This window comes from Amphibalanus amphitrite, unplaced genomic scaffold (assembly GCF_019059575.1).
Source record: "Amphibalanus amphitrite isolate SeventyFive unplaced genomic scaffold, NRLGWU_Aamphi_draft 000136F_arrow, whole genome shotgun sequence".
NCBI lineage: Eukaryota > Metazoa > Arthropoda > Thecostraca > Balanomorpha > Balanidae > Amphibalanus > Amphibalanus amphitrite.
In genome coordinates this window covers 133292-148161 of record NW_024881631.1, presented here as the reverse complement: position 1 = coordinate 148161, position 14870 = coordinate 133292, and the positions used below count along the sequence as shown (strand labels likewise).

General features: G+C 55.1%; 1 protein-coding gene across 4 annotated transcripts in view; it reads right to left on the bottom strand.

Annotated features, from left to right (window-relative positions):
• Positions 1 to 1316: 1316 nt before the first annotated feature.
• LOC122382266 (ankyrin repeat and BTB/POZ domain-containing protein 2-like) overlaps positions 1317 to 14870 on the bottom strand; it is a 96064-nt gene continuing 82510 nt past the window's right edge. For all 4 annotated transcript variants that reach the window (XM_043367371.1, XM_043367372.1, XM_043367374.1 and 1 more), the window contains 16 exons: positions 14398 to 14636; positions 12659 to 13063; positions 12054 to 12241; positions 8476 to 8624; positions 8075 to 8242; positions 7584 to 7801; positions 7135 to 7279; positions 6727 to 6880; positions 6043 to 6191; positions 5690 to 5806; positions 4574 to 4744; positions 4126 to 4270; positions 3661 to 3866; positions 3131 to 3424; positions 2655 to 2837; positions 1317 to 2427 (listed from right to left, as the gene is read on the bottom strand). In XM_043367371.1, the coding sequence (XP_043223306.1) occupies positions 2236 to 2427; positions 2655 to 2837; positions 3131 to 3424; positions 3661 to 3866; positions 4126 to 4270; positions 4574 to 4744; positions 5690 to 5806; positions 6043 to 6191; positions 6727 to 6880; positions 7135 to 7279; positions 7584 to 7801; positions 8075 to 8242; positions 8476 to 8624; positions 12054 to 12241; positions 12659 to 13063; positions 14398 to 14636 (3123 nt within the window). In that variant the 3' untranslated portion in view covers positions 1317 to 2235. The remainder of the gene's footprint in view (positions 2428 to 2654; positions 2838 to 3130; positions 3425 to 3660; positions 3867 to 4125; positions 4271 to 4573; positions 4745 to 5689; positions 5807 to 6042; positions 6192 to 6726; positions 6881 to 7134; positions 7280 to 7583; positions 7802 to 8074; positions 8243 to 8475; positions 8625 to 12053; positions 12242 to 12658; positions 13064 to 14397; positions 14637 to 14870) is intronic.

The window sequence follows — 14870 nt, the reverse complement described above, 5'->3', positions numbered from 1 at the left end:
TCGGAGACGGGGGACTGTTCGGAGGACAGGGACTCGACGGAGGACTGCTCGGAGGACAGGGACTCGACGGAGGAGCCTTTGAAGGACAAGGGCTCGGAGGACCATTCGATGGACCCTTCGGAGGACAAGGACTTGGAGGACCCTTCGGACAGAGATTATCCCTAGGAGGACAGGGACTTGGAGGACAAGGGTACGGCGGGATCTTCGGCGGACAGGGACTCAGCGGACCCTTCGGAGCCGGAGGACGTAGATTCGGCAGACTGTTCGGCGGACCGGGACTTGGTGGACCGTTCGGAGGACAGGGACTCGGCGGAAACTTGGGCGGATATGGACGTAGATTTGGCGGATTGTTTGGCGGACAGGGACTCGGCAGACTATTCGGAGGACAGGGATTCGGCGGACTCGGCGGAAGACAACGTCTCGGTGGAATCCTTGGAGGACAAGGCCTCGGAGGACCCTTCGGAGGTCGGGGATTCGGCGGTCTCTACGGCGGACAGGGACTCAGAGGACCCTTCGGACAGGGACTCGGAGGGCCCCTTGGAGGGCCCTTTGGAGGACAGGGACTCGGAGGGCCCTTTGGAGGACAGGGACTCGGAGGACCAGGACTTGGTAACCTGCTGTATTAGGTGGATTTTCAAGCATCAAGCTGCATTTATTCGGCTCACTAGCAGGCATTTCTGTGCGTCAGGTAAGCCGTACGACATGTGCCTAATGTGCTCAGACCGCCTTACGGCTGGATGCGATGGTCATTAGCTACGCACAATGTGTCTGCATAGTGCTCTGGATTGAATTGTATACGTGCAAAAGTGAGGGCAGTATAATTCTGGCAGCTATTTATATGCTCGTGTGGTTTGTATAAATGACTGAGAATGAGAAGTTCCGCCTCACTGCTTCGTAGACCCATCAGTCTTTCACAACTAATCTCGCATATGATCAACCTTGTCAACTTCCGCTTAGGTGTCTCACGTCAAGAGTGGGGGAGAATAGTATACACCTAACTGTTCACCGTGACTTGAGTGGAACAATTTTTGCAGATGTATCGGTAACTATCTGCTTAACAGTGGCTTAAGCGTTGAATGTGATTCAGGGGAGGGATACCCGGAGCGATTCGAACCCGGGCTCTTGCCACCGGGAGACCAACGTTCTACCAACTGAGCTACGGAACAGACCACCCACTATGATCACGGGGATTTGACCATTCAAACTTCGCAGCAACGTTGGGTGTTTACTGACAGACTTCCACCTGGTTAACCTACAACTGGCATCAGTTGCTTTATCTTTATACATATGCTGAAGATACGCATGGAAACATCATATAACTTTCCATTTAATGTATTTAACCGTTTTGGCGTAACGCCAAACATCACAACACATCGTCTCTCATGGCAAATTTTCCGCGATAAGTATTCGTTCAAGAGGTTCGCCGCCCGAACCTTCCGCTTCCCCATTCGTGAACATGCGAGGAAGACGCTCGGCTTCATTCTCCCGTCTGATTAAACAGTTTTCTCTCTCTCATATTTGTTCGGTTCTCTCGCACTGCCGGACGGCGGTCTGCGCTCCCCGGCACACACCGGTAATACTGAGTCTATGTACAATATTGGCACGCGACTGATTCACAGAGTGCCCCAGTGTTTGTTTGTTGTACTCAATGGCACTGTACGGTCTGTTCTCGGGCCGAGCCGCGCCCGACGGCCACACTTTGAGCAACTAGAACGAGGCACAGACTGAGGTGGTTACCGCTGCGCGGCGGGACGGACGCAGCAGTCGAACGGCGGCCGGAGGACGGCCCGCCGGACTACACTCCACTACCGGTATACACACACGAGCGCATACACACACAAACACTCACTCACAACACTCGGGTTACCTTGTCATGGAGCACATCGCACCGATAGCTATAAACCAGAAAACGAAGTATATCAAAGTGAGTCAAAGTGGCATCATAAACAAACAAACCGAGGCAAAGACATTCTACTCCCAATGCAGACTCTCTGAGCCTTCCACACACACCTTCCTGTAACGCTGCCGCACGCGCGCCATCAGGAACTTCGAGACAAACACCACGTCTGGTGGCGACGCAATATAAAACAAACAAACAAGCGCCGCCGCGCGGCTGGCCGCCCGATGGCGCTGCTGGGGCCACCTAGCGGAGCCTGGACACTGACTGAAGGTGAGGTACCGGATCTGATAATAAATACGGGGGTCTCTGGGGGTGGGTGGGGCGCGCGGCGGCAGCTAGCTGGCCGGCCGGCACTTGGCTTTGATGCGCGTCTGCAGGGTCAGCTGTAGCCCCGCCAGCACGTCGTGGTTGTGCAGCTTCTTGCCGAAGATGAGCCGGCGAACAGAGTCGTCGTAGGTGAGCAGGGCGACCATGTTCTGCAGCAGGAAACTCTGGCAGTACTCGAGCAGCTGTGCCGCGTTGTACACCTGTGGGCGGGAGACACGGGTGTTAGTGATGATCCGCTCACGGACAACCTGTCATGACAGACACTATGAGCAATTCCACAGATCACCAAACCAGCCATTGGAAGTTTTTAAACGTAACAAAACACATCAGGCAGTAGTCATGGTTAGACGAGAGCTGTATCTCGATACCGTCTACCTATCTTGCCTGAAGCTGAATGTAAATAACATGTTCACGTTTCGTTCCGCACCTTGGCGTGAATATACATGGAGACGATGTTATCGAGGTCGACCAGCTTGGCGCAGCGCGCCTCGCAGAAGCGCAGCAGCCGGTCCAGCTGGAAGAAGTTGGCTGCGGCCATCAGTTCCAGCACGTCTGTCTGACCGACCGAGAGCTGCTGGCAGCCGCCCTTGTACAGGAAATGCATCACCAGCTGAAAAACGAGACAGACGGGAGTCAAAGGCTGGGTCAAAGACGACGTGCTTTGGGGTCGACATACGGCTGTCGTGGGCCGAGTCGTGGCATACCTTAGGCATTGGACAATGTTTGAAGCGACCAATAGATGTGGCAAAAATAGGTGCATGCTATGTCTGTAGAGAACTGATAGTGAGTTATCATGAATCGAATAGTCCTAGGAAAGCATCACAAAATCACATAGCGCTTGGTGACTAGATTTTTACGTGTACCAGTAACAGTGTCACGCTCAGAGAGCCATTAAGTCCTCACCTCGAAGATATCGTATCGGATATCGTTGATCTGCACGATCGGCGGATTGCCGTCACAGAACTTCGAGTTGAGCATCTGTTTGAACCTGGGCGAGGCGTTGATCAGGATGATCTTGTGCGCGTAGAAGACGCGTCCCTCCACACGGAACTGGACGTCCGAGAGGTCGGGGTTGTTGACAAAGTTGGGGTCGATCCGGGGGCCGCCGGTGAGGGTCGAGTCGCGGATCTCCTTGATGGCCTCGCGGCCGAAACAGGACGAGAAGATGTCCGCCAGTAGCAGAGACGTGCCCTCGCACTGAAAAAGGGATGTCGCTGGTTATTTAGCTGAAATACAGCAGGATATAACGCGCGTATTGCATATAGCCGACATTGAAGATCGCTAACACTGTTATTCAGCTATTAACCACTAACAATCGATCGACACCCACTACCAAGCGATGCATCCACGATTATATCGCAAGATATCAAATATCACAAGGAGCACTTACCAAAACAAACGTTCCTCAGCACCGCTGTTTGCCTCACACCCACCTTGCTGTATCTGAAGATGTTGAAGAGCAGCGGCAGGCACTCGTCGACGAACTGAGACGAGTAGTCGTCGGGCCAGACCTGCAGGAAGTCCTGCAGCAGCTGGTCGATTATGTTCTCCAGACGGTGTTCGTGCGCGGTGGCCAGCGTGTGCATCCAGCAGTGCAGGGTCCACGGCACGCCCAGGTTACGCAGGTCCAGCGTGATCTCTGTGGAGCAAACGGCGGGTCAGCACGGGCGGCAAGTACGGGATTGAGAGGTGATTGAAGAGAAAGGTAATGCCAGTGGCGTGGCGAACATAAAGACGCCGTTAATAATCTAATGAAAACCGTCTTTTGATTATATTTCTGTAAAGTATCCTACCACACGACTGACGACACTATACAACCAGAAACGATCTAACGATCTAGCCGTCACTACCAGCTTTGCAATCAGACTATCAGACAAACAGAGCCACTCGACACTTACCGAGGTGTCCGTTCTCGGCGCTGTGGTACATGGCCTCCTGGAGTGCCTTGATCTGCACCTTGGTCAGCTTTAGCATCTGGGACGTCTCAGAGTTGTTGGAGCCCAGGGAGCTGGTGCGCGGGTCGTCCACGCTCACAGGCAACACCTGAAGAACGGGTCAGAGAGGTTACACACGATCAGATCAGAGAGCACACGTACCAAACCAGGAAGATAGAAGACTAACGTTTTATCAAACATTGCTTGTCGGAACAGAGACATACGGATTCGAAGTAAAATTTTAGGTGGGCCATCAGTATGAGTCACGAACTACCAAGAAATGAGTAAAATTCTTGTAGTTGGGAAAGTTTCCGATGCGTCAACAAGACTCTTTGTTCCCGATCTCGATCACACTAGCACGTCTCGCCGTTAAACAGATACCCTCCGCCCCACTACACCCCAGCGATCTCACCTGCAGCCGGTTGCCGCGCCGGTCTCCCGTGTGCTGGCTGCTGCCCTCGGCCAGAATCTCCTCCAGACTGAGCACCTCCTGGCGGCCGCTGTTGAGCGGGTGTGACAGTAGCTGGTGCAGCACCGCCCGCTGACCGTGCGCGGACGCCACAGCGATGGCAGAGTAACAGCCCTGTGGAGACGAGGGGAGGGGAAAGGGGGTCAGTGACAGCACAGCCCGCTGGCGGTGGGCAGACGCCACAGCGATGGCAGAGTAACAGCCCTGTGAAGAGAGAGGGAGGGAGAGAGGGGGTCAGTGACAGCACAGCCCGCTGGCGGTGGGCAGACGCCACAGCGATGGCAGAATAGCAGCCCTGTCGAGGGAGGGGAGGGGGAGAGGGGGTCAGTGACAGCACCGCCCGCTGGCCGTGCGCAGACGCCACAGCGATGGCAGAATAGCAGCCCTGTCGAGGGAGGGGAGGGGGAGAGGGGGTCAGTGACAGCACCGCAGAGCACCGCTGCAGACGAAGAGAAGTATATCGAGACTCTTAAAGGCGATTGTGGCGATGGCGGTGGTTGAAGCCGGTGGATGGAAGCTATCAGATACATATGAAGCCTACATATTGGAGATCTTGAGAGCTATTGGAGACTGCAATGGTGGGTAGATATAAAAAGACACAGTCATATGCCACAGAGAAAGCGGCGGGTCTGAGTCTAGGGATAGACAGTTTACATCGAGTATAAGGACAGGGCAGATATGTGAGTGATGCACTGAATAGCGAGAGGGAGCGGTGAACAGACAATAACAAACAACTGTCCATGTATCAGCTGACGGGGACACAAACAGTTGGTGAGCATTCAATGTCCCTAGTTTGACCATCAGTCCTGTGGTGGGTTGACGGTGCTGCACCCATCTGCCTCGCCGTTCCTGATTGGTGTTGTTGGGAGTGGTCAGAACAGCGTAAATATAACTGGTTTTCTCCGCTCCCCCAATCAAAACAATGCAAAGCAAATGGAAATAGATGCACCTCTGTCCACTGCCTAAGCAGGTTATGCCACTCGGGTCTGTAAACGGTACTGACTGACAGGAGTTATATCCGTTCTCGGTAGACGGGGAGCGTCAGAGCTCGGTACATACCTTCTGAGCGGCGCCCGAGTAGCAGAGCGAGTCGTTGAGCAGGGTGGAGAGGAACGGCATGGCGCTATAGCTGAGCAGCAGAGACACGATGTCCAGACTGCCAGACGCAGCCGCCACCTGTCACACCGAGGGGAAACGGAATCAGAAGCGAGCCTCTGAATGGTATCCGCAGCAGAACTCAGGCGTGCTTCAGGCTTCAGCTCATTTTTAGGTACATACGATACCACGATTGAAAATTTCATACCTACTGATCTCTCGTTACTGACTTCACCTCCTAAGGTTGCCCTGTTTCTGAATAAGCAACTCTCCCCCTTCTCTCCATCCCTCTCCCTCTCTATTTGCCTCTCACGCACCTGGAGCGGCGTTTCGGTGCACTTGTCCTCGCTGAGGCGCGCGCCGCCCTCCACGTTGGCGCCCTTCTCCAGCAGCAGGCGGATGATGGACGCGTGTCCGTGGATGGTAGCGTACGTCAGCGCCGTCCAGTGCTGCGTCTCAGGGTTCGCTGAGGGCACACACGGACGGACGTTAGTCGCGTAAAGATCACCAGGGGCGCAACCCTCGGCTCAGTGGCGAGACAGCGGGCAGTTTGGCTGGAAACGTCACACGTAAATCGTGACTCGTTTGTAGTTGGGAGCGTTGTGAAATAGCGTTACGCAGAACCCATTTGTGGTGAAATGCTAGTGGTGTTTTGTGGTTTGAACAAGTAATTTTTGTGGTTCTGTAAGTGTCTCTGATATGCTGTATGTGTTGTCTGTAACGTCCCGTAAGTCATGGGGAATTACGCGGCAGGTTGGAAGAATTCTCACAACACATTTAGCGAATTGGACCACGACCCTATCTATGCTTCAATGACTGTTCCTAGACCTGGGCTGTACAAAATGAGTCGGACGGATGAACACTGTATCTGAGTCCCTCTCTGTCCGGTAACTATAACTAGCCTGTGGTGTGGGGTGGGACACTGGGACAGGTACACCGTTTCTGTCTAAGATGCCGGTAACTATAACTAACCTGTGGGGTGTGTGGGACTCTCCACTGACCTGTGGGATGTGTGGGGCTCAGCGGGGGCGTCTCGGCGTCGATGTCGCTGCCCGAGTCCAGCAGCAGTCGTACCATGGCCTCGTCGCCGCGGACGCAGGCCAGCATCAGCGGCGAGAGGCCCGACTCGTTCACCGTGTTCACCTGCAGCTGGCCCTGTGAGGAGACATGTACAATAATTAATGTAAAACTTACTCTGTAAGAATACTTAATCCGAGTGGTTCCTTATCACGTTTAGTCCTCCCAAACCTTGAATTGCCCATATGAGGTTCTAACTCAAATTCGATCCATGACTTATTGATCCGATGTCACATTTCCAGCATTCCAAGCCATCGCACACATCATTTATCAACCAAAATATATCCAGCACCGAGCACGGTTCGGTATGCGGCACCGTAGCCCGAACTTACCTTGGTGGAGGGCAGCAACTGCAGGGCGTGGGGTACCAGGTCCGTCCGGCCGACACTCAGCATTCTGAAGGCCAGGTCGATTTTGAACTTCCTGGCGCACTCTGCCTCGTCCATCTGTCTCCGAGGACAGCTGAGCTCCTCGTACCTGCGGGAGGGAAGGGGGGGGGGGGGTCGAGGTGAGACACGGTGCAACTCAGGGATGTGTGAAGGTGGGAAAGGAGAGCCACATACATCATCGCGGTCAGGTGCGGTGGACAGTGCACTCCAGCCACCAAAAGCATGTCGTAGTGGAATCCTATTCCACTTCAACGATCCGCCTACCCTGCCAGTTCAACCTACCCTGATGGCTCTACCGTCTTCTTACAGCACACTCCCACGCTCAGAGCTCACTACACACTCCTCACAGCCCCACCACCCACCCTGTCTGTCTCGGGGGACAGTCCACCTACCCTGTAAGCCGCGGCGGACAGTCCACTCCGGGCAGCAGCAGGCGCGCCGCCTGGTTGACGTCGTCCTTGTCGACGACGGCGGCGTGCCGGTGGTCGGCGTGCGCCGTGCTGACGCGCACCCACTCCACCAGCGGCGGCAGCACGATGTACGGCCGCTCGTAGACCAGCTCCTGCACCGGCGGGCGCCGCTCGTGCTCCGCGTGCTCGGCGTGCTCCAGCTGTGTAGAGGGGAGGGGGAGGTTAGGGGGAGAGAACTCTGGATGCTCCGGTGGTAGAACTGGGGTTAGGCAGTTGTGTAAAAAAGCAACCCACAGTTGTGTTTATACTTTCAATGTGGTGAGAACGTAATCACTGCGATTATTTTATCATAATAGATGCAGCTAACAATGGCAACTAAACGGTTTACGTACAAAACATAATAAAGATGCCTGCTGAAGAGTGTATCACCTACGCACCGTTTTCTCAATGCCGAATGACGACTCTGCACTTACCTGAGAGCATCGCATGAAGTAGAATAGCGTGTGCAGCGCCGAGGGTCCCCAGGTGATGGCCGTGCGGCTCGGGGTGCCGGAGGAGGCCAAACACTGGTGGTACTGGGCCACGCGCGACACTAGCTCCCCCAGCTCCGACAGTGTGCCCACGCAGGTGGTCAGCAGCGCCTGGGAACGAGGGAGAGGTCAGTTGGATGAAAAGCAGAAAATAAGAAACACTCATGAGATCAAGCTGAGAAAAGAAAAATGTAGAGGTAAACTTTGCACCAAGATTGGTAAATGTGTCCGTTTCATCACTCGTTTTATGCGATGAACACCACGTATGTATGCCACACACAGCAACAACATTGCTCCCACACTACCCTTCAGGATTTTACACGTTACCACGTCGCTCTGCGTACCTGCTGTGCGTTCCGGGCCGGCGGCCGGTGGTCGTCGCCAGAGGTCAGTGTGAACGAAGACGAGTTGGATGAGCGCCCCGCCGACTGGCTCTGCGACAGACAGCTGTCCAGACTCGACGTGCTCGGGAACCGCGGCAGCGCCAGCGCGCCTGAAACCGGCAACGGGAGCAGAGACACACGTCAGTGACCGGGAGATGGACGGTGAAACTTGTGTCACCGAGAAGCAAGTCAGTGGTAGGAGCCAGGCGGTCTAATGCACGCACGAAAAGCTGATGAAAGTGATATTTCGGGGAAGAAGCGACAGAAAATAATTGTTGACCATTTAAACGTGCTTGCAACGCGTTTCAAATTGCTTCATTAGTTCACATCTGGATAGCATTTCATTAGCGGTAATACGAACAGCCACGGATGTTTAGCGGCATCGAAGTAGGTATCCTAGGACAATAAAACCGAGAGTTATCTTCTCGGCAGATTGCCTCATGGTCGTATTCCACTTTCTCTCTCCGTCTAGCAGCCTCTTTGCAGCGCCGTCTTTAAGAGATGCCGTGACCCCTGTAGATAGATGCATGCCCAATGCCCGTTTGACCAGTTCGATGGCCGGCCAAATTGTCATACCCTCGTTCGCTCGCATCGTAAGCCAGTTATCCCCACATTTCGACCTAGGACAACGCTAATCGTGATAATTCGGCCCACTTAACATCCTCAAGTGATCCGAAACCATCGGCCGAGCGCCATTCGGCGGGCTAATCGCTGGATGCTAGCGGCCGCAGTAATTGGTAAGAAGCCATCAGACGGCACTGAGGCTAATAAAGCCATGCCGAAGACGGCCGGCTCACGCCCCATCGCCATCGCCCCACTGAGCGACAGTTTATGAATCGTTAAGATTTACGGCAGATTTCGACGAGTGCACACGCGCCGAGTGAGCATCATTATCTGGCCGAGCGTGACTGGGCGGGTGGGCTTATTTGCCAGACGATCGCCCTGCCACTCTAGACGTCATCTGAGGCTAGCGAGCGGCGGCGTCGGAGCGGGAGAAACGGGGTGACCGGCCGGGTCATCTACAGCCTGTGCGTGCTCGTTATGGAGGTCGTTACTGTCGGACCGGGCGGGCATGATGGGTGCCGAGCCCGGGGATCACTGAGAGCCATCCTGCTAGCGCGGCCGTCTCGCACGGGCAGTCACAGTGATATGTTCACACTCGCTGTTGCAGTCGCCATTACCTGGTGTTAGATTTCTGTGCCAGGACGCAGTTGCTGCTATGCTCCCAGTCGCTATTGCAGTCTCCATGAGCCAGGGCTATCTTTCTGTGCTAAAATGCAGTCTCCATGAATTCGCGGCTGTGACTCGCTGTTAGGGAGCAGGAATGGGCTGAGGGCATAACAATGTTGTCTGTGGCTTTAGCAATCAATATTTACGCCTCGAAATGAATTACTGCAGCCCTCCAACTTCGAGGAAGTCTCTGGATACGGTCGCTCACACCTCTACATCATAAGTCCGATGTAACTTTCAGCTTCCCCTCGTGCACCGGGGTGTCTCCCGGCCCGGCTCCCGCGCGCCTTTGAAGTCTGCGCCCTCACACGACTTCCCACTGCCCCCGTGGCGCCGGTGGAATTGCGTACCATATTGTGAGAATTACCCGATGCCATCAGTCCTGGTAGAAGGCCGCAGCAGCTTGTGATTAACGGCCGGGCCGACCTTGCCTCGATAAAATTGTCCGGCTTTGTTTACAGCTCACAGAATGAAATGAGTCTCCACATGTGGTCCGATGTAGTCCCACCTTTATCACCATAATTGTTTCCGTGATAAACAGCTCACTAGCGTTTTTCGCTGTTATTAAATTCATAACAATTATGTCTCAGCCTTCCCACACATGCTAATGGAATTGTACCGCGACCCGACAATTTCAGAGCGCGTCTTTCAATTACGAGCGAAGAGAAAAGACGTGCTGACATCAAACACCGACATAGAAACTCCCCATAAGTGACCAAAACATTGTAAATCACAGCTATCCGTACCAAAATTACCCAAACAGTCATCCGGGAAGAGTCAATAATCGGTACCGACATCAGAAATCCATTGTGGGTCCACCCTCGGACGTCTCATTTCACCTGGGGCGCCAGCAAACACCTAAAACAAAGCGCGCGCGCGGCGGCCGGCCGGGCACCTCCGACCCCGGAGTGGCCGGCGCGGCCCATTAGCCTAATGCCCCGTGACCGGTCGGCGGTGCGGCGGAGCGCAGGCAGCCGCCGGCGCCGCCTCATCTTCTTGGAATGTGCCCGCGGCGCGGCGCTGGAGCGGCGGCCGACTGCGGCGGGGGTTTTATTAGCATTCGACCGGCCCCGGCGCCCGATGGAGTATCCAGAGAGGTGATTGGGGCCCCCGGCGGCGGGCGGCGGGCGGTACTGGCGGAGCACCGATGGAGTATCCAGAGAGGTGATTGGGGCCCCCGGCGGCGGGCGGTACTGGCAGAGCACCGGTGGAGCACCGGTGGAGCACCAGTGGAACACCGGTGGAGCACCGGCAGAGCACCAACTTAGCACCATCTTTTCCTACATTGAGTGTCTCGATGTGATGCCAAGTGCCACTCGATGAACCAATCAACATGGCCGATGGAATGATCACTAGCAGAGTCCCCGACACCGAGCACCAGCGGAGCTGAGCACATGTATTGTTTGTGAGCTGACCTGGCTCAGACACTGCGCAGTGACAACGCACCGACCATTGTGAGTCGCTCTGAGGCGCCCGGTGCCATGCTGTGTGCGCCGGCCCGGGTTTTTGCCGGACAGTCAGCCGGCGAGGGGACGGCAGGACCCGCCCGCCGGCCGGCCGGCCCGCGCCAGCCGTCAGCAGCGGTCACCGCCGCCCGCCAGCCCGGTCGGACCTGCACCTTTTTGCCCGACCCGCGCCCTGACACGAAAAACTAGATGTAAAACGTTGACGATAATTTGTCTGGATTCACCGAGACCTTATGGGGGACGGTTGGAGGGATGAGGCAGTTTTTGCGCCTAAATCGTATTAGACCTGGTAATTGTGAGCTTTTTTTATCGGCGGCATAAAACATTCCGGACAGCCAAACTGCGATGCCGTAAATCACGCGCCAATTCTGCTCCATTTCTGTCCATCGAACGTAAAAATTGAGTGGCTTTTACGGCGGGCGATAAATGCAAATTAAGTCCTCTGAGACAGCAGCTGTTTGCTACCAGAGCTAACTATTTACAACACCACACACTGGCGCCCTCTTGAATCGAAAATGAGGCTTCGATGCCAAGAAGACAGTAAATCGTAAAAAAATCCGCGTCTTCGTTACGAATTCCTGCATACCTTAAATGCTTCCGCCTATATTTTTCGTCCTCCTCATTGCCTGAATCGATTCCTCTCCCCGTTATCGTCACGTCCGTTCACTTCTGCCAAAATCTCGTACCTTAGTTTCTCCCGTCCACCAAGTCTAATCCTCCCCTGTCTCCCCCCTCTGCTCACCGCTGGCGGTGCGCCCGGCGTTGAGGTGAGCGTACGGCTGCAGCAGGCCCCAGAAGTCGCCGCTGTGACCCCCTCCCTCCCCTGTCTCCCCCTCTGCTCACCGCTGGCGGTCCGCCCCGCGTTGAGGTGGGCGTACGGCTGCAGCAGGCCCCAGAAGTCGCCGCTGTTGGCGATCGAGTGCTCCAGCGTGGAGGCGGTCAGCATGGCGTGCGGGTCGCCGGGCAGGCTGAGCAGCACCATCTCCTCCAGCAGGTTCTCCATGCCGGCGGCCAGGTACACGGCTGCGTACCTGAGCGGCGGAGGAGCGGCGTCAGGTACACAGCGGGCGCGGCGGACCGGGCAGACGCCGGCCGTCAAACCGGCGTAATGGGAGGGAACGGCGCCCAGATTATGAACGAGTCGAGTTCGTTAGGGTTATGGGCTCATTAATTCGGTAAATTAACATACGTAATCGAATATGGCTGGACTGCGTCGGTTACGACATGCAGTCGAATTGTTCGCTGCCTGGCCTTCTTAGTTAAAGCCCAGCTGCGTTTAGGGTTGCAAACGTATGCAAGCATGCACCACTCAACATTAAGGCCTTTCGCTTTGCCATGTACTGTTCAAATTTCGTCTTAGCATCCATTCTGCCTGATGCACGCCGCACGGTACCCTCCACTCCCCACCCTAACCTCTCCTGATACACGTTATCCCATTTGGTACTCACTCGTGGACGAATTTTCCGAGTCGGACGTCGCACATCCAGCGGTGGAACCTGCCGACGGAGAGCTGCAGGCCGGCCCGGCCGCTCTTGCTCTGCCGCAGCTGGTCGGCGCCCGACACGGTGTACATGGCGGCGGCGCGCAGACACGCCTTGGAGCACGTGTCGCTCAGCGCCGGCGACAGCACCACGCGCAGCGCCGACAGCACCTCCTGTTTGCTGCACATACCCAGCGCGCGCGCCAGACGCTGCGCCTCGCGCGCCACGCGCACAATGGCGCGCTGCAGCAGATAGGAGAGCCGCGGCACCGTCTCCATCGAGACGCGCTCCATCTGGTCCTTGATGCGGCCGTTCTGGATGACGCGCAGCACGTCGTGGTTGGACCAGGGCAGCTGCTGCAGCTCCACCAGCCTGACGGGGAGGGGGGGGGGAGAGGCGAGACAGTCAGATAGGCCATGACAGCGAGTTCTGCGGTAACGGGACAGTGTTCTACACAGATACATTTTTTTTTTGGGGGGGGGCATTTAAGCGCGCTGTCTGCCAACGTCATTGTATGCTCAACATCGCATTGATACATTTCCTCATTTCTCATAAACAGATTACTGTAAGCGTGCATGTAGTACTAGATTTCACAGCACGTGAACGCATGCATGATGCAGTGAATGTAATTGATTTGCATGCCACGGATTTGCAACGAATGTTTTCGTGGTAGGATGAAAAGATGCATTATTTACCGTATACATTCAAGTATATCACGTATATGATTGAAGGAAACATGAGAAGAACGCCAAATAGCCGGTACATACACGCAATAGCAGTATCCGAACCCTGACCGCCCCTCCTCGCGATGACCAGTATCAGAGCCATGAGCAGTGTTTGCTTTGCAATGCGGCATTGGATAAGCCCTCACCGACAAGGGCTGAGCCTAGTACTGCATTAGCGTCTACATGCAGCCTTTGTGTGCACAAGGGGCCCGTGAATATTTGCCGGCTCATTTTTATGTGTGAGCGCCTGTTGACGACATATTTTGTCGGTGCACCGGGTGACACGCAGCCGGAGACAGCGTGACTGTCTATTCAAATCGGCCGGGCGGCGCCGGTCACGGGGAGGGGACATTGACACCTTAGTCGGGTCGCTAAGGGCAGTCCATGGAAACAGCGCTACAGTCGGCGACCGACTGTTCCATTTTACATATGCCGCACGCGACCGGCACCTGATCTGGTGGTCAGACAGGCGACCAGGGTGTGAGGTGGAGCGTGCGGTGTTCAAAAATACCCATTCATCCAGCCAAATGTCAGACAAAGGCAAAACTTTGGAAAATAACCCAACATCACGTAAGTTCAACGGAAGTGAGTAAAATACCACTGATGCTAAAACACATAGCAAATCACACACGAGTGCGTTTCCCCTGCACTGTCGTCATCGGCACACTTCAGTACCCACGGTACCGGTAAACTACCCATTCATTGCTCGAGTGAGTCGATTTTTAGCTTACATCATCTACGTGCCGCTGGTGAACTACCTAAAACCCATTTATGTAGAAATACTCACGAAATACTTAATTCATGTACAACTACTTACGTAGAGATACTACGTAAGTTTTTTTTGCCAATGATCGCACGAATGGACTCATTCTTAGGCCACATCTGTATGCCACCGGTTAGCTACTCATTCACGTAAGCTTCCTGAGCATTTCTGACAATGTTCAGAATTCACCGACTTCCGTTTCCTACCACCACACCCACCTGTTGTGCGAGTCGACCCAGACGAACTCGTCGGCGGCGGTGACGTTGGTGTTGACCGTCTCCAGCGACGAGTGGCGGATCAGCCGCCGGACCGGCTCCGACTCCGAGCCCGACATGGACGAATAGGTGGATGTCGAGTAGGAGGTGCGCGAGCCCTGGGAGCGCAGCGTCAGCTGCTCGATGGCCTGCTTGATGTCGTCCAGACCAGAGGCCGACTCCAGCTGCAGCGTCAGGTCGTCCTGATGGCGAGCGAGGGGGGGGGGGAGGGTCAGTGGAGTCCGGGGCGGGGACGGGGGGAGGGTGCACGTGAAGAGTTGCGGTGATCATCGTGGGGACAAGAGACGTAGTAACATATGTAAGTGTTCAAGAGATTCGATCACTTCTTCCTGTAACTAACCTCGACCTAACCTCGACATAGTAATCGAAACGCAAGTGTTAACTTAAACGAACACATAATAGCTCGAAAACCCGGA